Genomic DNA, 27,985 nt, shown 5'->3' on the forward strand with positions numbered 1-27,985 from the left:
ACTCAATAAAAAGCAGTGTCAAAGAGACATTTGTACCCTCCTGTTCATTGCAGCATTCATTGTACAGTAGCCGAAAGGTGGAAATAACCAAGTGTCCCTTGACAGATGAATGGATAAAGAAAATGTGGTACAGACATACAATGGAATATTATTCAGCCTTAAACAGGAAGGAAATTCTGATATGCTACAACATGGCTGATCCTTGAGGATCTTATGCCAAGTGAAATAAACCAGATGCAGAAAGACAAATACTATATGACTCCACTTATATGAGGTACCCAGAGTAGTCAGATTCAGAGAGAAGAAAGTACAGTGGTGGAATGAGGAGTTGTTGCAGAATGGATACAGAGTTTTAGTTTTGCCAAATGGAAGAGTTATATAGATTGGGTGCACAATAATGTTAATGTACTTAACACTACTGAACTATACACTTAAAAATGGTTAAGGTGGTAGATTTTATGATGTGTATTTTACTACAATTAAAAATAAAAACAGGGCTTCCCTGGTGGCGCAGTGGTTGAGAATCTGCCTGCTAATGCAGGGGACACGGGTTCGGGCCCTGGTCTGGGAAGATCCCACATGCCACGGAGCAGCTGGGCCCGTGAGCCACAATTGCTGAGCCTGCGCGTCTGGAGCCTGTGCCCCGCAACGGGAGGGGCCGCGATAGAGAAAGGCCCGCGCACCGCGATGAAGAGCGGTCCCCGCACCGCGATGAAGAGTGGCCCCCGCTTGCCGCAACTGGAGAAAGCCCTCGCACGAACCGAAGACCCAACACAGCCAAAAATAAATAAATAAATAAATTAATTAATTAATTAATAAAAAAAATAAATAAATAAAAATAAAAATAAAAACATAAAAATAAAATTTTTAAATGGGCAAGCGATCTGAATAGAGATTTCTCCAAGGAAAATATACAATAGCCAATAAGCACATGAAAAGATGCTCATCATTATTAGTCATCAGGGAATGCAAATCAAAACCAAAATGAGGTAACTTCACGCCCACTAGGATAGCTAGAATTAAAAAGTCAGGTAATAATAAATGTTGGCAAGGATGTAGAATGACTGAAACTCTCATATACTGCTGGTGGAGATGCAAAATGGTCCAGCCACTTAGGAGATCAGTTTGGCAATTCCTAAATGTTAAACAGAGTTACTATGTGATGAAGCAATTCCTAGGTATGGGCTCAAGAAAAATGAAAACAGGTGCACACAAAAACTAGTCCATGAATGTTCACAGCAGCATATTCATAATAGCCAAAAACTGGAAACAAATGTCCATCAAAAGATGAATGAATGAAGTGGCGATATAGCCATATAATGGAAAATTTTTTCGGGGATAAAGAGGAACAGAGTACAAATACATGCTACAATATGGATGAACCTTGAAACCATCATGCTCAGTGAGAGAAGTCAGTCACAAAAGGACACACATTGTATGAGTCCACTCATGTGAAGCATCGAGAACAGCTAAATCTATAGAGACAGAAAGTACATTAATGGTTTCCAGGAGGAGGGGGTAATATGGGAAGTGACTGCTAATGGGTACACAGTTTCTTTTAAGGTGATGAAAATATTCTGAAATTAGATAGTGGTGATGGTTACACAAGTCTTTGAATATACTAAAAACCATCATTATCATAGGTTTTAAATGCGGGGATTTGTGGTGTGTTAATTGTATCTCAATAAAGCTGTTGAGAAAAAAGAGATTAAAAATGGAAAAGACTAATTTTATTATATGATTCAGTGTTTTGTAAGATAGTTACTCAAAACAACTAAAGTTAGATTTCCCATCACCAGGGATACCAGTCCCACACTTTGGAAACATTGTTTTAATTTAACTCTAAATGAAAACAAGAGCAGCTGTGTTTTCATAGCTGTGCCCCCAGAGTTACTATGTTTCCTCTAAGACCTGGCAAACACCCAGCAGTGTTCCCCTTAATCCATTTTTGGAATTCTGAAAGGAAGAACCAGCTGGTACATCTAGGTCTCAGGCCAAGGAATCATATGGGCATTTCTGCCATCCCTACCCATGAAATATCTTCAATGCCAGACAGATTAAAATAGCTAATAGTGGTGATTTGAAAAAATATATAGTGTTTGATTACCGAGTAATTTTTCTCTGAAGAGATATGGAAATGCCCTTACAGTTTGCTACCATATTAGCCAAGAGACTTCTGTGTTGTTTTAGACTCTTTCCCCAACTTTGACTTTCTTTTCCTCTTTTTTATTGATGTGTCGTTGATTTACAGTGCTGTGTTAGTTTCAGGTGTACAGAAAAGTGATTCAGACTACTATATATGTAGTCTTTCAGATTCTTTTCCCTTATAGGTTATTACAAAATACTGAGTATAGTTCCCTGTGCTGTACAGTAGGTCCTTGTTGGTTATCTATTTTGTATATAGTAGTGTGTGTATGTTAATCCCAAACTCCTAATTTATCCCTCAACTTTGACTTTTGTATAAACATGGAGGGAGCACAGGGTTTAGGTGGAAGAAGGTTGCCTCTTGGCAGATCTTGTAAGATCTTGCTGAAAGAGTGTTAATGAACACCTTTCACAAAACTACAGTTTCTCGATGAAGAGTGGGCACTTGCCTCTAAGATAAAATGCAAGCTGCGTCTCTCTGTGGTCTCTAATTTTAATAAATGTCAGACTTGTATTTAAGATTCAAACAATATCAGAAGAAAGTTATCATGAAAAACTGGGAGGGGAACTATGTATATATGGTAGCCATTGAGAATTGACTTTTATTTTTGTATATGTGTTGCTTTCTATATAAAGCTCCTGTTGGAACACCAGGATGCGATTGCCCCTGAAAAAAATGACTTACTGAATGAACTATTGGAATTGCTGGGAGAGGTACCTAATGTGGAATCTTTTCTTGGTAAGGGCTTCTTCCCTCTGGTTTGTATTTGATTGGTTGGTTGGATGGTTGGTTGGTTTTCCTATCCTAGATCAAAAAATCTTTTTAATTTAATACTTAAGTTTATTTAAAGGATAACTACACTAGCCCCTTCCTACATGAAGGATTCTGTAATTCTTAGTGTGCTAGATTATCAAACAATTTGATATTCTTGAAGCTCTAGATACATCAAAAAGGATTTGTCAACCATAAAGAAAGAAAAAGAGTGAAATTTATTAGACGTTCCTTGCTATGTTCTCCAATGGTGTCTTTTATTAACAGTTCTCTCTTTTAGTAATTTTTTTCAAATTTCGAATATTGATGTCCCATGGTATTTTAATGTTTAATTCAGAGATTTTTTAAAGTGTATTGGAATGTGTTTTCTTCTGAGGACCATGATCTCCTGTTCAACTACCGAGCCCATGTTTCCTACAGAACCTTTATCTTACATTGTTGATGCCACTGTCACAATCAGTGAATTGGAAAAATAACAATATTTTATTCTACAGGGGAAGGAGCTGTTGACCCCAGTGATCCTGACAAGGTAAACACACTAAATCAACTTGCAAAGACTGAGATTTCCCTTTTCCTGACCAGCAAGTACGACATAGGGGATGGTGAAGCTGTAGATGGCCAAAGCCTCATGATCAAGTAAGTTTGGGGCTTAAAGAGCACATGTCTCCAATTATGCATCTTAAACCATGCAAATTCAAATTAGGCTAATTCCTCAAATAATCCATTTTAAAATATCTAAATATTGAAATACATTATGTTTATCCATCAAACATCTAACCAAAGAATAGTAGACTCTTTATAATTTAAGAGGGAACTAAATATCATGATACTTTCTTAAAGCCTATCTTGTTTTTTAGTTTTCCTTGTAGTAATTTGATTCCTTTCCTTTAAGAAATGATTAACTCAGCTGGTGAAAGGCCTCAGGTAGCTGAAAGGAAATACCTGTTTCAGTGGTCAAAAGAATAGTCAAGGAAATAACCTTGAACCTAATTTATTTTCTGGTATAAAATGTTAACGTTGAGGGCTTCCCTGGTGGCGCAGTGGTTGAGAATCTGCCTGCCAATGCAGGGGACACGGGTTCGAGCCCTGGTCTGGGAAGATCCCACGTGCCGCGGAGCAACTAGGCCCGTGAGCCACAACTACTGAGCCTGTGCGTCTGGAGCCTGTGCTCCGCAACAGGAGAGGCCACGATAGTGAGAGGCCCACACACCGCGATGAAGAGTGGCCCCCGCTCGCCGCAACTAGAGAAAGCCCTCGCACAGAAACGAAGACCCAACACAACCAAAAATAAAAATTAATTAATTAATTAAATTAAAAAAATGTTAACGTAAAAGGTACACACGATAAGACATAATGCTATTATCTGATTTATTAGACACCTTGCCTATTAAACTAAGCCTGGATATCTTGACCAACTTTGACTTTATTTATACCCAATTTCTTGTCCTCAAAGATTTCAAACGAAGCTTTCACACTCTTAATTAATACTGTACTTTTTCCGTCAAGGCCTCGTGGACATTCCACATCAGTCCTTTACATACAGGGTAAGAAAGAATGATCCATCACCATAAATCGAAACGCCATAAACCAAAGCCAGATGCTCACCAAACAATACAGTTTTGAAGAACTAATATAACCAAAAGGATTCGTATTAGCACATCAGAACAGTTGTACGTTGGGGTGAGGTGGAGAATGGAAGTGCGAATGGGGAGAAAAGGAAATAAATAAGTATTTAAATAATACTTCACACATGACTTCCAAGGTACAGGCCCTGAATTCTGAGGTTGTTTTCATTTGCGACAGGAGCTTTCTGTTCTGCCACTGACACGCTTTGGACAGTACTCACTTCTAGTTGATTTTTTCCAGATATTCAATCCCATGAAAATGGCAAAAAAAAAAAAAAAAAACTTAGTGTGCTATGTTGCAATATGTACATATGTGCTTCTTCTACTAGGCTTGTTTATTTTGTGCTCCGATTATCTTTAAGGATCTGTTTGTTCACGTAGCCGAATATTTGAGTATCTACTCTGTGTCCATGGCACTGGGCTTGAGGCTGAGGACACAGCGGTGAGCAAGCCGTTAAGGGTCCCTGCCTTCCGGGGGTCTGCAGTCTGATGGAGAGCACAGCTCACCTGAGGGACCCAGGACAAGCTGCAGGACTCCTACACAAACTTGGCTTCATAAGAGTTGAGGGCAGTTCCTTTAAACTACTGATGATGAAGTCAGATTGAACTTGCAGAGGCAGCTCAGGACAGGGCAACAGAAAAAAGGGGGAAAACTGTGGAAGCTGCTCCCTGGGTTCCTCTGAGCATGTGCCAATTACAAAGGTAACTGGAAATACGGATCCTGTGGTTCCACCATGCAAATTAAATGAGGCCAGTTATCCTGTGATCTCATAAGCTTTGTCCTTTAGAAGTAAGAGGAAGACATTTTTTCATAATTAATTTTGTCTGTTACTTGAACACCATTTTCTAAATGCAGTCAACTCAAATGTCTGCGTTAATGAATGGAGATCATGATTTGGGTAGTCTAAAATATCAAAGAGTCTGAACATCGTGTATATTTATACTTATTGCTGAATCTGAGTCTCCATGGTTCTGTGAATTTTTGGAGTGCACATTTCAAAAGCAAAACCGTGAAAGTCGGGTGTGTTGGGCAGCGATGCATCTTAGCCAGCAAGGCCTGGTGCATTGTCCTACTTGCCTCAGCCCTGTGTGGCTCCTTCCCCACTGTGTGCTAGAAAAAAACACTGTCTACTTCTTTAATCACCATTCCAAGTAGAGCCAGCCAGTGGTTTTATTTATTTATTTACTTACCCTTATTTTTTTTTTTCTTTTTTATGGGAGAGGAGTTCTTTAATTTTATTTTATTTATTTATTTATTTATGGCTGTGTTGGGTCTTCGTTTCTGCGCAAGGGCTTTCTCTAGTTGTGGCAAGCGGGGGCCACTCTTCATCGCGGTGCGCAGGCCTCTCACTATCGCGGCCTCTCTTGTTGCGGAGCACAGGCTCCAGACGCGCAGGCTCAGTAATTGTGGCTCACGGGCCTAGCTGCTCCGTGGCATGTGGGATCTTCCCAGACCAGGGCTCGAACCCGTGTCCCCTGCATTGGCAGGCAGACCCTCAACCACTGCGCCACCAGGGAAGCCCTACCCTTATATTTTGTAGTAAAATACACACAACATAAAATTTACCAATCTAACCTTTTAAAGTATACAATTCAGTGGCACTTAGCACATCCAGAATGTTGTGCAAGCATCACAACTCTCTATTTCCAGAACATTGTGATCACCCCAAAAGTAACCCCATATCCATTAAGCAGTCATTCCCCAATGACCCTGGGGCATCTTTTCAGGCCCTGCTCCCCAGTCCTGGCAATCATTAATCTGCTTTCTGTCTCTATGAACTTGCCTATTCTGGAGATTTCATATAATGGAATCTTACAATATGTGGCCTTTTGTGTCTGGCTTCTCTTATTCAGCATATTTTTGGCTGAATAACATTCCGTTGTATGGACATACCACATTTATCATGGACATTTGGGTTGTTGCTACCTTTTGGCTGTAGTGAATAGTACTACTGTAAACATTTATATACATCTTTTTATTTGAGCACTGCTTTCAGTTCTTTTGGATATATACCTAGGAGTGGAATTGCTGCATCATATGGTAATTCTGTTTTGAGGAACTGCCAGACCTTTATTTCACAGTGGCTACACCATTTTATATTCCTACCAACAAAGTATGAGAGTTTCAATTTTTCCATTATTCACCAAAATGTATTTTCTGTTTTATTTTGTTGTTATAGCCATCCTAGTGGTATGAAGTAGTATCTCATTGTGGTTTTGATTTGCATTTCCCTAATGATTAATAATGTTTCCCTAAGGATTAATAATTAATAATGTTTCCATGTGCTTGTCAGCCTATCTTCTTTGTAGAAATGTCTATTCAAGTCTTTTGCCCATTTGTTAGTTGGATTGTTTGTCTTTTTGTTGCAGAGTTGTAAGAGTTCTTTATATGTTCTGGATGGTAAACCCCTATCAGATATATGATTTGCAAATATTTTCACCCCTTCTATGGGTTGTCTTTTTATTATTGAAGTATAGTTGATTTACAGTGTTGTGTTAATTACTGCTGTACAGCAAAGTAATTCAGTTATATATTTATATACATTCTTCTTTTTAATATATTTTTTCCATTATGGTTTATCATAGGATATTGAATATAGTTCTTTATGCTATACAGTAGGACCTTGTTGTTTATCCATTCTATATATATATTTTTTTTTTTTAATTTTTTTTTTTTTTATTTATTTATGGCTGTGTTGGATCTTCGTTTCTGTGAGAGGGCTTTCTCTAGTTGTGGCAAGCGGGGGCCACTCTTCATCGCGGTGCGCAGGCCTCTCACTATTGCGGCCTCTCTTGTTGTGGAGCACAGGTTCCAGATGCGCAGGCTCAGTAATTGTGGCTCACGGGCCCAGCCGCTCTGCGGCATGTGGGATCTTCCCAGACCAGGGCTCGAACCCGTGTCCTCTGCATTGGCAGGCGGATTCTCAACCACTGCGCCACCAGGGAAGCCCTCCATTCTATATATTAAAGCTTATATCTGCTCCCAACCTCCCACTCCATCCCTCCCCAACCCCGCCCCGCACCCCCCCCCCAGCAACTACCAGTCTGTTCTCTATGTCTGTGATTCTGTTTCTGTTTCATAGATAGGTTCATTTGTGTCATATTTTAGATTCCAAATATAAGTGATATCATATGCTATTTGTCTTTCTCTTTCTGACTTATGTCACTTAGTATGATAATCTCTAGTTGTATCCATGTTGCTGCAAATGGCATTATTTCAGGGCTGTCTTTTTATTCTCTTGGTAATATCCTTTTCTGTAGAAAAGTTTTTTAACTTAATGAAATGCAGTTTATCTATTTTTTGTTGTTGTTTCTTGTGCTTTTGGTGTCATATATAAGAATTCATTGCTCAATCCAAGATCATGAGGATTTACTCCTGCGTTTTTTTCTAAGTGTTCTATAGTTTCAGCTTTTATATTTAGGTCTGTGATCCCTTTTGAGCTAATTTTTGTGTATGGTGGAAGGTTGGGGTCCAACGTTATTCTTTTGCATGTGGATGCCCAGTTTTCCACCACCATTTCTTAAAGAGACTATTCTTTCTCCATTAGATGGTCTAGACACTCTTGTCAAAAGCCAATCTACCATACATGTATGGTTTTCTAGACTCTAAATTCTATTCCATTGATCTATATGCCTATCCTTATGCTAGTACCACACTGCATTTATCACTGTAGCTTTGTAGTAAGTTTTGAAATTGGGAAGTATGAGTCTTCCAAGTTGTTCTTTTTCAAGATTCTTTTGGCTACTTGGGGTTCCTTGCAATTCCATGTGAACTGTAGGATCAACTTTTCAATTTATATAGAAAAGGCTATTGGGCCAATGTTTTAATAGATTCAATAATTTACTGCTTTCATAGGCCTCTGGGGTCTAGAAAGCCTTCCTCTGAGCATACTTCGAGATCCTGCTGTTAGCAGAGCCCTTCACTAAGCAGCCCAGTGGATCATAGTGGATAACGACTTGAAATGAAGACTGACCAAGTAGCCTTCCCCAAAAGTGGAATTTGGGTATTGCCCAAAACAGTCAGTAGAGTTCACTCCATGATGTTAGGCTAGCCTTACTTCCAAATACATTATACCTTAAGTATATATTTCAAAATCTTGATACTAACAGATGATCATAAAATGTGTCATTGACAAGGAGCTTGGAGACCATCTAGTCTGAGTCTTTATCTCTGAGGTGAGGAAATTAAATTCTAAAATTATGGGAACCAAGTAGATGGGCACTGACATGCTTTAAATTCATAGGCCATTGATATTCCATTGATAGACGCTTGGAAATACTGATTCGAAAACTCTTATGGGGATGACTTTCTTCCAAGCTAATAAACCAAATTCCTAACTCAAACATAAAATATAATTCTTGAGACTCTTCATTAGAGAACCAAATTTAACTGAAATCAGACAGTGCCTTTCAGAAGTTACTAAGAAGTAGACGGTCATGGAATGCAGAGCTGTTGGGGGTAAAAATAACTGGCTTTTCTCTATCAAAAAACTATTTTGCCTCCTTGTTAAATAGGTTGTGTTTTTAACTTTCAAAATGCCCCCCTTATTATTAATTACAAAATCACTAGCTTTCCAGTGATGAGTAATTCATCTTCATGAGGGTCCCTGAATAAGGCACTGTTAATCCTTATGCTTGTAAATTTAATTCCATGCTGGTTTCATAATTCTTAATAATTAGATGAGGATGAAGATGATAATAATGCCAAACACCTATGTAGTGTTTACCATGTACCAGGGACTGTCCTATAGATATAGATATGGATATGAATATAGGTAATAACATAACAGCATGTATAATATAACAACATCTGTGGGTCATGTAATACTCTCAGCAACTCCAAGAGGTAGAGGTTATTACCTGGGTTTTATGTAAGAGGAAACTAGGCACAGAACAGACAAAAACCCTTTCCTGGTAGTATAGCTAGTAAGTGGGGCATAGGTTCAAATCCAGACAGTCTTAAATCTTTCCGGGCCTACACTCTTGATCACAAGGTTTTACAACTTGAGGGCAAGGTCACTGTCCTTTGCACTCTTAGGGATCATAGAATAAACAGTAAGAATGATAGCAGAGCAGTTATTGTATACCTGATGCTGGGGCATTGCTTCCCAGGCCACAGAGAAGGAATGACATAGAGTAAGGGACATGAAGGCACATGGTGGAATAGGAAGAAACATTCTATTTCTGTTTCCCTTCCATATCTTTATGGAATAGGGAGCCTCGGTTTGGGCTATTGCCATTTTGCTAATACTACTAAGCATGGTGGTATTAACAGGACAAATGAACAAAAAAGCCTGGTTGAGGAGTCCTAGGGAGACCTGCGATTACAGCCCCAATCTCACACATTAGCCGTTGGACTCTGAGCAAATCACTTCCCCATTTGTTTCCTCATCCATCAAATGGAGAAGAGGGGAGATGATGGGAAAGGGAGGACTCTGGTGAGTAAATGAAGTCACACAGTGACACCTTATAAATTATAAAGAACTGTACAATTGAAAATCTCTCTCGGGCTTCCCTGATGGTGCAGTGGTTAAGAATCCGCCTGCCAATGCAGGGGACACGGGTTCGAGCCCTGGTCCGGGAAGATCCCACATGCCGTGGAGCAGCTAAGCCCGTGCACCACAACTGCTGAGCCTGCGCTCTAGAGCCCGCGAGCCACAACTACTGAAGCCCACGAGCCACAACTACTGAAGCCCGCACGCCTAGAGCCCGTGCTCTGCAACAAGAGAAGCCACTGCAATGAGAAGCCCACGCGCCACAAAGAAGAGTAGCCCCCGCTCGCCGCAACTAGAGAAAGCCCACACACAGCAATGAAGACTCAATGCAGCTAAAAATAATAAATAAACTAAAAAAAAAGAAAAGAAAAGAAAATCTCTCTCATTATAACTTACGATTCAACTTATAGTATGTGATCCTTTTGGCCTTTATTAAGCTTGCTTTTCTATGAAAGTATGTGTGTAAGTAGAAGGCATTATAGATGGCTTTTATTCATACTTAGCTGCCTGAGTGCTTAAGTTGTCATCTCTTAAGAATTTTTTTCCTATCACATAATTCAGTTTAGGCATCCATCATCCCAGTTGCAAGATTTTCTTGCTTTTAGTCCAAGCTGGCATGAGCAGTAAATGGCTAAGGAGATATTCAAGGTCTGGTGATAAAAGTGTATAATCATGTTATTAGAATTTTAAACAATTGGAAATATTTTTTAGCTTCCACAAACACCAATTCCTTTTCAACCTTGGGCACATTGTAAAGCAGGTGGCAGAGGGGGAGGCTCAGGAATGGTCCTGGTCAGAATGTGATAACAGACACCCTTTGAGTGCAATGGCCAAACCTGTGGGACCACACCAGTTTACAAGCACCAGGCGGTCTCATTCATTGACCACGGGATTTGAGCAGAGCTATGATGAAGAAACTCCCTGGTGTATTTCTTTTTTTCTTAACTCTCCTAATTCAGGGAGGGTGGCAGAGTTTGACCAGCCTGTCTTACCTATTATATGAACAGCCATGGGGCCAAAACTTGAACCAGTTGATTTATGCTGGTCAGACCATATCTAGAATATTGTGTTTGCATTAAGGTGGGGAGGGGACATGTCTTAAAGTCATTGGCAAACTGAAATTTGAGCAGGACTGGAAACTCTCTTTAACTCCTATTGTGAAGAGGTTTCAGGAACTGAGGCGTTTCACTTGGAAAAAAGAGAAGAGGGGAACAGAGACACAATTCTGGCACTCTCTGCAGGTTGATGAGGGGCTGATGATGAGGAAAGGGAATTCGACTTGTTTCCTGCAACTCTAGAAAATAGGATGTGACCTTCTATAACGATTGAACCTCTTGGGTCTTTGCTGACTCATTTGTAAAAATCAGGGATTGGACTGTTGCCCAAGGTCCCCCTCGGTGCTGATGTCCTGTGACTCACTGGGTCCAGTGAGTGGACCGTACTGGAAGGCAGGCCTCTCAGAGTGGGCTTCCCATTTAAGAATGGGCTGTTCCAGTGCTGTGCTCGCCAAAAGAGATTTAACGTCAGCCACGCAGTTACTTTTAAATTTTCTAGAAGACACATTTTTAAAAGAAACAGGTGAAATTAATTCTAATATATTTATTTACCCCAATATATCCAAAATGTTGTCATCTCAATATGGAATCGGTGTAAAAAAATTGTTAATGATACATGGTACATTCCTTTTTTCATACTGAGCCTTCCAAATCTGGTGTGTGTTTTGCCCTTAATGCTTATCTCAGTTTGGACCAGCCATGTCTCAAGTGCCCACTGGCCACCTGCTGACCAGTGGATGCCATCTTGGGCAGCACAGCTTTAGTGACCATGTGAGTGCTGACCACATGTCAGACCCTAGGGAGAGGCTTTACATGCATCTTTCATTCAGTCCTGAGAGATTCCCATTATGTAAATGAAAAAAAAAAACAACCCACCTATAGGGACTTTATAATTTGCACAAGTCCACACACCTAGTAAGCAACAGGAATCCTGATTCGACCTTAGATCTGTCTGACCCAGTGTTCTTAACCATTAGGCGTACCACAGGGCGAGGTACTGAATTCCCTGTCATGAAACAGGATGGTTATTTACATGTAAGATGTCTGGGGTAGAACTGTGGCAGTGGGTTCCAGTGGAGGCCTGACATAAAGTAGAATTTCAAGAGAAAGGCTGAGCAGTTTGTCCTCCAGCCACTCCTGAACAAATAAACATTCTTTGTCCCTAGCAGGGCATACTTGAGTGCCCTTGGTCATTTTGGTCATCAGATAGCGTCTCTAAAGAGTCGAGCTGGGAGTTTCCTGGAAGCATATATCGTCAGTCATTCCTAGAATATTAGTTCAAATAAGAGACAGTCACTGTATTTACATTTGTTAAAATCACCCAGAGCTTTTATTTTTAACTCGATGTTCCAGCTTAATGCATTTATAATGATGATTGGAGGAGGGAGTTGTGTGGGGCAGAGACGATAGATACTTGGCTCTCTAAGCCTCAGGAACAGGGCCGTCTCCCACGTGGCTGTAATGAGCTGTGTGCCCACCTCTGACTCTTGGGGGAGCATTTCTCTGTGCATTCCCAGACAGCCTGTAAATCCCCAGCAGTGAAGGGTCATGGGCCAGAGGAAATGATTGTGATCATTCTTCTCATACAGACTTGAAATAAATCAGAAAGGAGAAAAATAATGGTTACAGATGGTTTATTGGATTTTATCCTGTTTGCAAAAATAATATATCTGGAATTCTCTTTGAAAGTTTCCTCTTGTCCTTTGGGAGCAGTCGCCCCAATGCTTCAAAACATGAACGATGTTTTATTTTCATTTTCCAATTTTCATGCCGTGTGAACATTTTCTGCTGTAGTTGAGGAAGAAATTCATCATCCAGTGATACCATGTAATGCCTTGGAAAGAACTGAGGCTCAACGCAATGAGAGTGAAACTTTAGACGTTGGTTAGACCTGTTTGTAATTTAAGACAACTTCTGTTTATGTCCCCCCCCCTTTTTCTTTTTTGAAGGGACGCAATGTCCAATAATGTTCCCACTTATGTAAAAGGGAGCACACTTGACCATTTGCCTTTTATGTTAAAATCTTTTTACATAGTTCCATAACCTGATCTTTAATTAATAAAGGGTGGCTGATTACCCTAAAGAACACATATGAAAAAAATAGATGGTTTTAGCACTAACAGAGGGGTTCCAGCTCTTGTGACCGAGCAGCTCTTCAGTTCTCTCCCACCCGATGGGTTCGTCCCGCCCCGAGACCTGAGGCTCCCAAACACCCATCCTCCTGGCTGCTGTGTCATCCAGCAGCCAAAGCCTCCACAGCCCACACAGGACTCGGGCTCCCACTGGCCTTCACAGTGTTTCATAACCTTCTCAGAGCAGGAAAGCTAACAGCTTCTCTGGCTCCTAAAGGCTTATGATGTTTTCAACAGGCTCAGAAGTTTAAATGTTACTAAAGTTAGGAAAGGGGGACCTTTCCTGCACCCTCCACAGTCACGGGCCAAATTATCCTTCCTTCTCGTCAAAAAGTAGTCTCAGTCTAAAAAGAAGAACAGGTACTTAGATAAGGAATCTTATGACATACTTGTGCCCATGATACTGACACTATAATCTGACAACGTCAAGCATATAAAACCCAGACTTTTGATTATCAAGCATTCACAAACTTTGGGGAGCCTTAAAGCAGACGTGGTGAAGTTCTGTGAGATGGTTTTATTTTAAGGGATTCTCTTTGAGGCTTCATCTCTGTAGGTGCTTGTTCACTCCCTTGGGAGACGCAGATTTTTGTGCATCAGGACTGCTGTCTGAAAGCCTGTCTCTCCTTTCTATATCTTGTAAGGACCAAAAAGCTGATCATTGATGTGATCCGGAACCAACCAGGGAGCACACTGTCAGAAATCTTAGAGACACCAGCAAGTACAAAACAGGTAATTGGCCTTAGAGTGTAAAATAATAAGTACCTTTGATATGAGCTGATTTTGTTAACAAATCTTCGTGCCAAATGTTTACTGTTATCTCAGAGAAACTGTATCTGACACGGTTTGGAAGTAAGGAATTAAACCGAGTTCACCTATATATAAAATCCATGGAATATCAATGGAATGAAATAGAAAAATGCAGCACTGAATTTATGCTGAATAATTTTGTCCTAGACTAGGAAGATAGTTCTGGGTCTTTCAAAGCCTCTGAATGTTCATTGTAAACTTTGAACAGTGAGTGTAGGAAACAAAGGAAAAGAAGAATGGACTACTTAAAAATGAAGACTGTATTCATTGCAGTGGATGGGCAGATAAGTCACTTAAGAGATCGTTCTGGTCGACAGGATATAGAAAAATACCTTTCATATTTTATGTTTTTGCTAACTTGAAGAAATGAAGAAATGTCCCACACATTAAAACTGTTTTCCATATGCTTCGGAAGCAAACGTCTTGAGTCCGTTAGGTCAGAGCACCATTATCCTGGTGTAAATAACTAAAGTTTATTAAACTTTAATAACAATCTTGCAATAATCTTTTTATCAGCATCCTTGAAAATGCATCATTATTTAGTTCATTCTGAATTAATTTCAATGATATTGCTTTAGTTTCAATAATTGCCACTCCCTAAACAAACGCTAACAAAATTATCTATTTAGTTACTCTTAGCTGGGCTACATGTAATTTCCTGAATCATTCTTAATTTAATTGGTTGCCATGAAATCGTTCTGTCACAGTTTTTAATAAAAGTATATATATATATATAATGTCAAGTTATCTGATGTTTATGTGTGAATATTTTTAAACAAGGTGGGTAGACTATTTTACTGAGTATGAGAATTTTAATTCTTAATGAATATTTTATTTTTCCCCAAATGTAGCTTAGTCACTAAGAGTGCAGACTTCTGAGATCAAGTATAGCTCTGTAACTCCTAGCTCTGTAACTCTAGGCACTTAGAAATATTTCTATGCCTTGATTTCCTCAACTGCAAAAAGGGAATAATAATAATAGTACCCAATTCAGGAATAACTCAGTTAAAACATGTTAAGTGGGTAGAATAATATCTGATACATATTAAGTTCTCAACAATATTGGCTGCTACTGTTACTGTTTACTGCTGACCTGGTTTACTGTTACTGTGTCCATAAAGTTGATCTGTCATTTATATTCTTAGACTTTGTCTACAGTGTCAATCAGTTGTGTGGCACTGTGACATGGGAAGATCACCAGTCTCTTGTTATTACTGGTTTTCTGAACAAACTATCCAAACTGTCTTGATTCATTTATTTACTTATCATTTATTTGGAAACTTATTTTGTGCTAGAATACTCTTAATTTCCTTTGGTTCAAAGAAACCCTGCAGGTTTTTCAGAGTCGGAAGTTTGAGAATGATTCCCTTACCAGAACAAAGCCTTTACAGCTTATGAATCTCTGTAAATATGGATGATGTTAGAGTTCAGGGTTCTCATGGCCACGTTTTAATGGATAATCTAGTTTTAGTTTCCTCATCTGGACTGTCCTATCCAAAACTGATATCTTTCCATCCAGAGAATTATAAAATATCAGTTATCCCTGATAATATGTCCATTACTAAGGTAACTTGTCATCTTAGCAATAAAGTAGCTATTTAGAATTTCGCTCAAAGTAGGCCTGCCACCACTGCTATGTTTCTCAGAAAAACAAAGTAATTCCTTCCCAAAGACCTACTTCAAAACCCATGAAGAACATATTGTAATTCTGTCTCTGGACCTTGGCTCGAGGACCTCTTTCACTTTGATATTAACTTGCCTTGTACAGCTTCTGAATCTGAGATTAGGGCATCAGAGATAAATCAACATCTTGATATTCCCTTTCCAGGAGATAGATCATGCCGCAGACATGGTGAGCCGTGCAGTTTTAGATTCCAGGACTCCCGAAGACATGAAGCATAGCCAATCTATGGTTGAAGATGCACAGCTGCCCCTTGAGCAGAAGAAGAGGAAAATCCAGAGGAATCTTCGGACATTGGAACAGACTGGACATGTGTCATCCAAAAATAAATACCAAGACATTCTCAATGAGATTGCCAAGGTTGTTGGAAAGAGTATTCTTTCTCCTTTGCTTAGCAGACATGTGCTAATCATTGGTCACACACATGCTGGGACTCTGAGGTGACATGAGGAATTCATAGTTATATACATATGGTTGCTGTCCTCCGCAATATTACAGATTTTTTAAGGTTTCAGAGAAGTTGATGACTTTTCATAGAGAATAATCACAACTCCCCCAAGTCATTAGAAGAGTTGAAGCACACCAGACATAAATGCTTAGGAAATGTACTAGACAAGTTTCATCTATTGCTTTAAACAATACCTACTAGTTTTAAAAGTGACACTTTTAGGAGAGTTCTCTCTTGAGTTGTTAGTTGTCATATAACCCAGTTGCCCGTGGGACCTGCCACTGAGATGGTACCTCTGTGTCCCTGAGAACTTGCCTCTAAGCAGTTTAGCCTGAATGCAGTTCAGACTTCAAAGTTAGTTTCCGTTTTCTCCTCCCGTATTTTGACAGTTGAGAAACTTCCTGAGAAAAGGATATCAAATTAGTGCAAGGAAACATCACAGGAAAAGGCTAGATCTGTTTGCCAAGGATAAGGAAGTATATATTTTGGGTTAAAAAAAAAATTTCATTCTTTTTATCCAAACATGCAAATTAAAATGGGTCTGGAGGTTAAGGACAGTTACATGATCAGAAAAAAAATAAATTTTCTTAACTTCTGGGAGGGAAATGCACTCAGCTTCATTCTTCCATGGAAAGTTATGGTCAGTTCTGGCAGTAGGCTTATTCCTCCCAGCCTGAGTGACTCAAGGGAAGTAACGTTTTTTTCTATAGCTCTGGGTTGGAAAATATGTCTCTTAGGGAATGTGTAGTAGAGAAATTGATGCTTTTGTCTTGGAAAAAGAAAAAAGCTATCATGAAGGCATCCCCCAAAATATTCTACTTAATGAAGAATTTTTACTTAAGAAGGATGTGTTTGTCTGTCTTTGGATTCCTAGAGGAATGTTTTTTAACTGTCCACAAAGGAAAAATAATATTAAACAGGCACCATTTTCTTAAATGAAGCGTTTTTTTAATTTACCAATTAGAATTACAAAAAAAAAGAATTGTGTGTCTGTAAGTTTAAATATAATGTATCTCTCGTAAGCTGTAAGCAGCTTGGTCAACTTTATGTTCTAGGAACTCTATTTAAATCCAAGTAATAGTTATCCATGTTGAATTTTTTCAGTCAGTCTTGAGACCCCAGTTGTTTTTGCAAATCTTGAGAAATATTTTTCAGATTAAAAAGTATTGTTTTTTTAATTTCTAAAATCGGGGATTCCCTGGCAGTCCAGCGGCTAGGACTCTGCACTTTCATTGCCGAGGGCCCAGGTTTGATCCCTGGTCGGGAAACTGAGATTCCCACAAGCCGCATGGGGCAGCCAAAAAAAAAAAGAAAATTAATGTAATGATGAAATGTAACCCTTTTCAGGGTAAAGTATTCTTCAAAGTAGAATGTTCAAAATATTCTGAAGAAGTTTTCTCCTGCTAAAGTCTTCCTTGTGCCCTTTTAAAAACACTATTTCTCCTTATACAATTAATCTAAAATTGCTTCTCTGCTTTTCCATCAACCTTAGCACCTCTCTTAAAATGAAATACAGACACTCCCAGTTCTAAAGTAAAAAGGGAACATTTTGGTGTTGAGGGTTTAAAATGAGGTGACTAAAAAAAACTACAACAGTCACAGGTAGTGATTTAGTACTAGATATTCTTCCTGTTCCAAATGGGCAATATTATAAAGCAAACTCCTGCTTAAATCTCATACCATGGCCTTTCCTTGTTATTTTAGGATATTCGAAATCAAAGAATCCATCGTCAGCTTCGAAAAGCTGAATTGGAAAAACTTCAACAGACCCTGAATGCACTTAACAAGAAGGCAGCATTTTTTGAAGAGCAAATTAATTATTATGACACCTACATAAAGACTTGTTTAGACAACTTAAAAAGAAAGTAAGTTGAAATCATATATTCTTTTGTAATGTCATGATTTATATGGGGTATCCATTCTTTTACAATCCTGGGCTGTCGGGTTGAGTGTGGTAGCAAACTTTTGCTTTATTATATAACCAAAAACTAGAATCTCAATTTTATGGTTTGCCACTGTGAGCTAAGAAGTCAGGAGTGAATTTAGAAACATGTTACTTCTCTATTAACATTGGCATTAAAATAGTTTACCCTGTTGTGTTTCAAACAAGTAGCTTTAAACACTTGGGGAAGCACTTTCATTATTCCTTCTTTTTTAGTCAAAGGTGTGTTTTAAACACTATTATTTAAAAAAAAAAAAAAAAGCTACCCTTGGGGATGTTAACAATAAACAGTTTTTGTATACTTGAAAATGTTAGGTAACGCCAGATATTTGCTATTGCACAGCACAGCTTAATGATTTTAAATTACTTACTGGTTCTTAAAAATTATTTACACAAAAGACAAAATTCATCAGTCCTCTATTACCCATTAGCATACATATCATAGGTTTTTTTGGTCACAATATAGCTACTTTTAATGAGTATTCTTTGCTCATAATTATTCTTATCACTAGACTAAGGTCAATACTAATCAAGTTTTAATTACCCATTTAAATACATAATTCAGTATTTTTATGTAACCCTTGTAGTCAAATTGACACTAGGGAATGGTGCTATACGGAAAAATCAATTGCATTAATCATAGATTCGATGAAGGAATATAACCAAATTTAAATCTCATTTATCTGTGCCCCACTAGTTCTGAATTTTAATTCATTTGCTTGCAGCCTGTAAATTACTTTTATGCTATTCCTGGGAGGAAAAAAGTTGGTAAAGCTGATATTTAGTAGAAATAAGCTTGTCAGGGGCTTTCTTTCCGTATTTATTGCAACTACGACAAGGCATTTTACAACATCTGCAGTCAGGTGAGCTAGATTGGGATTCTCTCTTACACTGTGTGATCTTGAACCAGTCCAGTGATCTCTGAAGCCTCAATTTTCTCATCTTTAAGAGGGAATTGGGAGTACCGGCCTTACAAGTGTTGTTGTGAGAGCTAAATGAAATGACACAGAAGAAAGGAATTTACTTCAGAATACTATGGCAAGGTTGATTTTTGTAAATGTGAGGCAGTATTTAGAAAGCACTAGAAAACAGGGATGGCCACGTACTGTTTGTTAAATAAATTAAAGCACCCCTAGTGATACCTTTCTTTAGGAGTGTGTACGCAGTTCATGTTTTGGCACCTAAGCTGCTTGTGAAATGACCTAATCGAGCCACATGGTTCAATATGCCTGAGACAGCAAAGTACAAGTTTTATGAAACATATTAGTCTGTAATTCAAACCTGAGTCACCTCGAAAATAGCTTTTCCTTAAACAGTTCAGTAGTGAGATTGCACTGCACCGGGAAGGTTGTCGCCGACTATCACACAATATAAAGTTGCCCAGGTTCCATATAGTGGGGGCCAGGTGTGCACAGTGGGGGGCCAGGTGTGCACAGTTGTGTGCCCTCTGTGCTGGTTATTGCGCTGCCAGGAACGTCTGAGTTTGCCATCTTCACGACGGATGGTCTGTTCTTATTTTGTCAGAAATACTCGGAGGTCAATTAAACTTGATGCAAAAGGAGAACCCAAAGGGACAAAGCGAGCGAAGCCGGTGAGGTACACCGCGGCAAAACTGCATGAGAAGGGTGTCCTCCTGGGCATAGACGATCTTCAGATAAACCAGTGAGTGGCACCCAGAATCTGCACAAATCACACGCGCCCTCTAATCCCTCCCATCAAATCTGACTCCCACTTCAGTTTCCTGTGGCCTTTGAAGAAGGCTTCACTTGGTCCGTCAGGGCTTCCCCTTGCTTACAGATGACAGGAGAAAACACGTGGATTGTAATCTCTAGTCTTCCCATCAGGCCTGGAGCATCTGGTGCTGCTGGTCAGACTAAGTGCTGATCGAGTGGTTGTGCTTCCCGTGGCTCAGCCAGTGTGTTGGGATTTGCCAGCCTCGCCTCTCCCTCCAAAAGAACTGAGTCATAGCAGTGAGAAAGAAAAGCTGCCTTTTGGTCTTGCTCAATGAGAGTTGTTTACAGTTGCAAAACGGTACCTCTCTGATGTGCAAGCCACGGACTGTGTGCTGATGCCTGGGTCAGAGCCACTCCAGCAGTGTGCTACTACTGTGTGTATTTGAGGTGGAGGAGAAACCCTCCTCCGAGCCCCACACCAGGCACTGATGGGTTCGCCATTTTAAAAGGACCGTTAAGTCCTGTGCTCCATCACTCCCTTTTCCGCTGGGGGAGGCCAGACTCACTGTGTGTCCTCCTCTGTAACTCCGGCTTCCTCCAAGGCCTGGCTTCTCTTCCATTTATCCCATCCAGCCTTCTCCTGACTGAGACCAACTCAGAGAAGATGCTTCTTCCCCTTTGAAGTTGCTGTAAAACTAATCATCTAAAATGCTCAACTGGCCTGTCAGCAGTATAAGTCAGCATTTATAGTTCTGTGAATCTCATATAATTTCAACTGTATATTATGCTCTTTAAGAGCAAGGACAATATTTTGCATTTCTCTTGTAACAAAGCACCTACTTCAGTGCTCCGTGGGCTGCAGATCTCAACACGAGCCGTCAAACCTATTTCCAGTGAGCCAAACTGGGGACTGATGGTGGGAGATTTGGGGTAACTTCCTTAGAATTTTCCCAGCAGGCTGTTCACTAGGAATGGTAACTTAGGAGTCCATTAATTTGTTTCGGCTTTAAGCGTATATTTGCAGTTCCGCATGTGTGAATGGTCCTTTCTTCACTAGGTTTAAAAATGTTACATTTGATATCTCATCTACTGAAGATGTGGGCATCTTCGATGTCAGATCAAAATTCCTGGGTGTAGAGATGGAAAAGGTGCAGCTCAATATTCAGGTAAGCTGGGATTCCTGCAGATTGGGGTGAGTTTTATAGTGGGGGTCCTTCTTGGCTTCCCTGGCTTGCATTCTTTTTTTTTTTTAATTAATTTTTTTTTTGGCTGCCTTGGGTCTTCGTTGCTGCGCACGGGCTTTCTCTAGTTGCGGTGAGCAGGGGCTACTCTTCGTTGTGGTGCGCGGGCTTCTCATTGCGGTGGCTTTTCTTGCTGCAGAGCACAGGCTCGAGGCGTGCAGGCTTCAGTAGTTGTGCCACGTGGGCTCAGTAGTTGTGGCTCGCGGGCTGTAGAGCACAGGCTCAGTAGTTGTGGCGCACGAGGCTAGTTGCTCCGCGGCATGTGGCATCTTCCCGGACCAGGGCTCGAACCCATGTCCCCTGCATTGGCAGGCGGATTCTTAACCACTGTGCCACCAGGGAAGCCCCTGGCTTGCATTCTTCATGACAACAATGAAATTTAACAGGAGACCAATGCCAGTCTTATTTGCCAGTATTACTTTAAGTGTTGATGATTTTTTTAAAGCTATGATTTTCCAAATTATTGGAACTTAAACTGCTTTTAAATGGTAAACCATAGCAGTGAGTTTTTCTAAGCTATGTTTTCATTTTGAAGCTTAGAGAAAAGAAGAATAATGTATGTAAAAGTATTCAGAGCTATTAAGTAAAGGTTGGAAAGTTTCCTTTTCTTAGGAAATTGCCTTTCTTCCTAAGATAGCGTATACCCAGGATTGGAACTTTCTGGATCTCATTTCTCCTTCTTCCCTTTCTCCTTCCTAGAATTATTTTTGCATCAGTTTCTTAAATTTCTTTGTTAACTATTTGGGATCACTAGAAAGAAAGACATTGTGCAAAACAGATATCTGTAAATAGAAAAATGGTGTTTGCAGTCAGAATTATTGCTATTTTCTCATAAGAACCACATTTTTTTTTAATGATATTCTTGTCTGCTTACATTCTTTTTATGTATGTATGTATGTATGTATGTATGTATGTATGGCTGTGTTGGGTCTTCGTTTCTGTGCGAGGGCTTTCTCTAGTTGTGGCAAGCGGGGGCCACTCTTCATCGCGGTGCGCGGGCCTCTCACTGTCGCGGCCTCTCTTGTTGCGGAGCACAGGCTCCAGACGCGCAAGCTCAGTAGTTGTGGCTCACGGGCCTAGTTGCTCCGCAGCATGTGGGATCTTCCCAGACCAGGGCTCGAACCCGCGTTCTCTGCATTGGCAGGCAGATTCTCAACCACTGCGCCACCAGGGAAGCCCAAGAACCACATTTAAGCCAAATACACTTGAGCAGAAACTGAGAAAACAGTTTATGTGCCACCAAAAAAAAAAAGGAGGGAGGGTGCAAGTAAATGTTTATCTACTCCCAGCTTAATCCTTGCACAGAATCAATTTAGAGATGTGATTGAGTTTTCTTTTTTGATGTGATTGAGTTTTTAAATGGAAATAACACCTATTTACCTGGGCCCCAAACTACTTGTAAAACTGTTCCCAGGTATTCTGCATGTATCTACATGGAACATCATGATAAGCCACTGGGAATGGTGTAAGTTCCAGCCTCACTGCCTCCCTAGCCTGTGGCTGAGATCAGTGCAGTTACACCTCCAGCCCTAACCCATGGGATAAAATACCAGGGCCCTTCTTTTCTGTCTAGCATTCCTTATAAGCCTAAAAAAAAAAATGAGAGCTAAATGGGTTTTATAAAGACACTGAGATAATGCAGTAATTTAGAGTTAAGAGAGAAAATTGAAGATATTATATAATTATGAAAAGTATACTTAACGGTATTATTTTCTTGTTTATTTTAAATGTCACTAAATGTATCCATCTAAAAATTTAACTGAAAGTCTTGAGTTACTGTGTGGAATATTTAGATAAATATGGGAAGAGAAAAGAGTGTGCTTGTGGTGATATGCCTTGGTTAGTGATTCTTCTGTAGCAAAGACATATCATGTGATTGCCAAGAAGGAAATGATCCAAGCCCAATAAACATCAACTGAACAACAGATGAATCACAAGTGACCAGGAGACACCTGTTTAGAGAGGCCTCAGGAATTCCACAGGACTTCCTTTTAACACTGTGCAAACACCAAGCTTCACTTGCTCCTTTGTTAAAAGTTTGATAGTAGGATTAGCTGTTCACACCATTCATTTAGACACACAATTGTAAAATGTTACTCCTTAGCTGTATGCAGGTGGCTATTATGCTCCAGATTTTTTCAGTCATTGACATATCATCAGGACCAGCTACATAATTTGCAGGGCTCAGTGCAAAATGAAAATGCAGAGCCCCTTACTCGAAATTGGTGAGAATTTCAAGATGATGACAGCAGAGCATTAAACTAAGTGCAGGGCCCTTCTCCTAATCATGGGACCATGCACAGGTCGAATGCCCACAGAGCCAGCCCTGCATATAATAGCTGTCAGACATAAAGTCAGACTTATCTTTTCACACAATTTATGGCTTTCAGACAATTCTAATATGAAGCGAATTGCCGAAGAGAAATATGACGGCCAGGTCTTTAGTGTGAGTCAAGGACTTTGTTTCTAAGAGGGCAAAAAGGGAGATTTCTTCTAACATTATGCTTCTAGGTTTTCTTCAGCCCACTCTTTCCTCAGTTCCTAAAGATGATATCCTAATTATATCCTGTAGCCATATACATAACAGGAAGGCGTGAGTTACGTGAAGATGTTCTGCTTATATAAATAATGGCCAGTGTTTATGGAGGGCTGCAGTCTTGGTATTCTTCCTTTCCCAGATGAAGAACTGGGATTCAGAGAGCACGTTATGGAAGGGCTGCTGGAATCCAAACTCTTCATCTCTCTACACTACTGCCTCTCTCACAGGATTCCAGTTGTTCCTGACCAGACAAGAGTAGCTTACAAAGTGTTTGCAGATTTCTTGATCTCATATGCCCGATAACACGCCTATGGGGTTGGCAGTGTCAGCCCCAATTTACACACAAGGAAACAGAACCTCAGAGAAGTTATATGATGTTGCAAGGTTGTAAGATAGCAAATAGTGGAGATAAGACTAAAATCTGGTCTTTCAACTGCAAGTGCAATCAGAGTTCCCCTGTTCCCCATGGGGGGCCCAGCTAATTCCCCTCCATACATGATTCCTTCTCAATTTAACCATATTGGTTTCGTTCTTTTCCAAGAGTCTTTGACAGATGTTGCCTTTCCCAAAGGAAAAGTGAATCTCCACTATGCTTTAATAGGCAAAACCATTCTTGATGAAAGAACTTCACTTCCCTATGGAATTTCCATCCCAGAAGCATATCTAAATAATGGAGGGGTTTAGTTGAGTGCAGTTGGAGATAATTGAGAAAGTGGAGCAGGAAGCTGGCAAGAGCCCAAATTCTCTCAAAGAAGACTCCAACTTCTGCAGGTGGCCTTGCTTGTTATAGACACAAGGCATTATCATCGAGAAGCCAGAAATTTCCAGAGCTAGAAACAGGAAAATGAGACCTGGGTATGAGTCTAGGGCAGTTCAGGAATGATATCTTCTATCTGGCAAAGCCCCCCTGTCCTGTGTTATTGTAAAATGTTACTGCTTAGTCTCATGCATTTGGCTGGTGTGAGCCAGTTATTAATTTATAAACGAAGGAAATTTTATTAATTTTTCTTTGTTTATACAGCAGCAATGAAACAGAATGATAAACTTACTTGAGAATGAGGAACAGAATACAGGAACAGAAGTAGTCTAGATCGGAAGGAGTTGCTTTGTACAGTGGTCTCCAAATTTCAATCTCGCAGTTTTCCTCAGTAAATAGATCATTTCTCCATATTTCTCTATATTTATTTATTTATAAAGTATACATGCTCTTGGTACTTCACTCAAAATCTACTTTATAAAATACATAGAAAATGTACATGCTTAAGAAATGAGGAAAAAATAAAAATAGGAGTTCTAATATTCTTTTTGCTCCTCAATGAACTCACTCCACTTTAGAAAACCCTGGCTCTTCTAAAGGATATACCTCATCTTGCTGTAACATTTGTGTCTTGAGTTTTTCGATTATAATTAAACTTTTAATTATATGTCTAATATTAACGGTAATGGTTTTCTCTCATAAAGTCCTTATCAATTCTAAAAATCTGTCTTATTTCATCGAGGTGAGTGATTCTCAAAGTGTGGCACCCAGACCAACAGTATCATCATCCCTCGGGAACTTGTTAAAATGCAAGTTCTTGGGACCCACCCCAGAGATCCAGAATCAGAGATTCCTGGGGCTAGGGCCCAGCAATCTGTTTTAACTGGCCTGTGTTTTTAAACCAGGTGATGCTAATGCACACTGAAGTATAAGAATCCCCACCGAGGTCCTTAGGTCAACCGAATCTTATTGTTGTCAACAGTCTTCTAGAATGTGTTTTAAATGTGGGAAATGTCAAATTGGAGATGTGATTGGTGTTCCTTACAATTTCAGGATTTACTTCAGATGCAGTATGAAGGAGTAGCTGTGATGAAAATGTTTGATAAGGTTAAAGTGAATGTAAACCTTCTCATATACCTGCTGAACAAGAAATTCTATGGGAAGTGAAGTGCCTGAAGAAATCTCATGGATTCTGTATCACCTGGATTAGGAAATGAATCTGTTTAGTATTTTTGTTTTTAAACATGATTGAAATCACTGCTTATAAACGTGTGATTTTTTTTTTTTTAAAGACCAAAACTGTTCCGAAGAATGTACCCATGTGCCTTTTTGATAATCCGATTCTGCAGTAGAATGATACACAAAATGAATTAACGTAAACACTGCCACATTGTACTGTGGTGCAGGTACTCTGATTTAAAACTTTGGATATTCTGTGATTTGTTTTAACGTAGGGAGAAAATAACATTAGCTGATTAGGGACAAATGTGTAAACCTATTTTCCTATAAAAAATTTTTTTAAATGTCCCATTTGAATACTGTAAGTCTTCATAGATTTTTTTTTGATCTGTGGAGAAATGGAACCTGAATTATTTGTAATGAATTATTTAGAGAGATACTTGGTTCTAAGCCCCACCTTCTGGGAGTTATCGATTTTAAAGAAAACTTTTGTGCAATTCAAAGTGAAGTTTTTATAAGTAATTGAAAGTGACAGTACAATAACACTTTCTGTATAAAAGTATATATTTTATGTGATTTATTCCTACTAAATGAAGTGCACTACTGCCTCATGGTAGAGACTCTTGGACCCAGAGCCTCTCAGTGACTAAGGAACAACGTGGATAGAGATCATAGGCCTCACCCCACCTCCACCCTTCACAATTTATTTGAATATTTCAATTGTGCCTCTCAATTTTTTGTAATGCAATAAAATCAGTATCTGGATGGTTTTTAAATGTATTCTTTGAAAATTGTTTTATGTAAAATAAATGTTACTGAATTACATTAATTTGACTTCTGTCTGAGTAAATCCAAATCATTTAGTGGGTAGGAGAAGGTTCTTGGTGGGACTTTTGGGGAAAAGAGGTACAGTTGACCCTTGAAACAACACGGGTTTGATCTGTATGGGTCTACTTACACACGAATTTTTTTCAATAAATAACTGTAAAAAAAACATGAATTTCTTTTCCACATCTTTTTATTTTTGATATCTGGTGTTAATAATATGTATAACATCTACAGTGTTTTATATAAGACAATATTAATGTAGGTACTGACAGATTTGTTTTATAAACAGATGACATAAACTTACAGTATTGATAAATACAGTGCAGTACTGTAAATGTATTCTTATGATTTTCTTAATAACCTTTTCTTTTCTCTAGCTTACTTTATTGTAAGAATACAGTACGTAATACATATAACATACAAAATGTATGTTAATCAAGAGTTTATGTTATTGGTTAAGACTTTAGGTCAACAGTAGGCTATTAGTAGTTAAGTTTTAGAAGAGTCAAAAGTTACAATCAGGGCTTCCCTTGTGGCGCAGTGGTTAAGAATCCACCTGCCAGTGCAGGGGACACGGGTTCGAGCCCTGGTCCAGGAAGATCCCACATGCTGTGGAGCAACTAAGCCTGTGCTCTGCAGCAAGAGAAGCCACCACAATGAGAAGCCCGCGCACCGCAACGAAGAGTAGCCCCCGCTCACCGCAACTAGAGAAAGCCCGCGCACAGCAAGGAAGACCCAACACAGCCAAAAATAAATAAAAAATAAATTCTTAAAAAAAAAAGTTATTCTCAGATTTTTGACTGTGTGTGTGGGGTGGCACTTCTAACCCTCACATTGTTTAAGGGTCAACTGTAATACATCTACAGCTGTGTCATTTAGGGTATGGTTTATGGGGAGGAAAAGTAATTTTCCCTCTACCCTTCTAAGTTCTTGGCTGAGACCTACCCCCCCCCCAATAATAAAAGATAGATTAACAGGAGAAAAATAGAGGTTTAATAATGCATATACCTCCTATATACATGGGAGACACACAGGAACTATCTGCCTAACTATACCCTCACTTACTGTGCTTTGCCTGCTCCCCCAAATGGCCCAAGCCACCACCTTAAATACCATCTCCAGCTAAAGGCAAAAGATGATGGGGGGAGCAGTTAGGGGAGGTAATCAGGCTAAGCAGAGTAAATGAGGGTATAGGTATGCAGATTTAAGTCTCTGCCTTTTCCACTGATAAGAGTTTCTAGAGGTTTAGTCATTCTTCTCTTCCTTGTTCAGAGAAGGAAACACCCTTAACGAATGGAGATTTCCCTTGTAAATGTAAATGTCTTTTAAAAGAGTGTAACTTTACTTGGTTTTCAGAGCTTCTCCTGTATCTGCTGTTTTTCAAAAATAACCAGCTCAAAGTAATCCTTCTACCAGAGAGGCATATCATGGGGATGGCAAATTTTCCCCTTCAAGAGTGAGCTGCTGGGACCAAGAGATCCAAAACCCTGTGGCTGACACAAGGTAGAAGTTTGTTTTCTCAAAGGTAAGTGAGCAGTCCCACAAGTTACCAGGGATCCAAGCTGGCCAGTTGGCTCTGTCCTTGTCACTGATTCCTGGCTGGCAGGAAGGGGGAAAGAAGTCCGGGGCAAGTCGTTTTGTTTCAAGTTTCGTATGTTATTTC

The 27,985-nt window shown here is 39.5% G+C and overlaps 1 protein-coding gene across 3 annotated transcripts in view; it reads left to right on the forward strand.

Moving 5' to 3' along the window:
- The window catches only part of IQGAP2 (IQ motif containing GTPase activating protein 2), a 302,790-nt gene extending 276,384 nt beyond the window's left edge, over positions 1–26,406 (forward strand). For all 3 annotated transcript variants that reach the window (XM_007175891.3, XM_007175892.3, XM_057540875.1), the window contains 8 exons: positions 2,782–2,884; positions 3,412–3,553; positions 13,869–13,956; positions 15,863–16,075; positions 17,868–18,028; positions 19,630–19,767; positions 20,836–20,944; positions 25,369–26,406. In XM_007175891.3, coding sequence (XP_007175953.2) covers positions 2,782–2,884; positions 3,412–3,553; positions 13,869–13,956; positions 15,863–16,075; positions 17,868–18,028; positions 19,630–19,767; positions 20,836–20,944; positions 25,369–25,482 — 1,068 coding nt within the window. In that variant the 3' untranslated portion in view covers positions 25,483–26,406. The remainder of the gene's footprint in view (positions 1–2,781; positions 2,885–3,411; positions 3,554–13,868; positions 13,957–15,862; positions 16,076–17,867; positions 18,029–19,629; positions 19,768–20,835; positions 20,945–25,368) is intronic.
- The last annotated feature ends 1,579 nt before the right edge of the window (positions 26,407–27,985 follow it).

Source organism: Balaenoptera acutorostrata, chromosome 2, assembly GCF_949987535.1.
Source record: "Balaenoptera acutorostrata chromosome 2, mBalAcu1.1, whole genome shotgun sequence".
NCBI lineage: Eukaryota > Metazoa > Chordata > Mammalia > Artiodactyla > Balaenopteridae > Balaenoptera > Balaenoptera acutorostrata.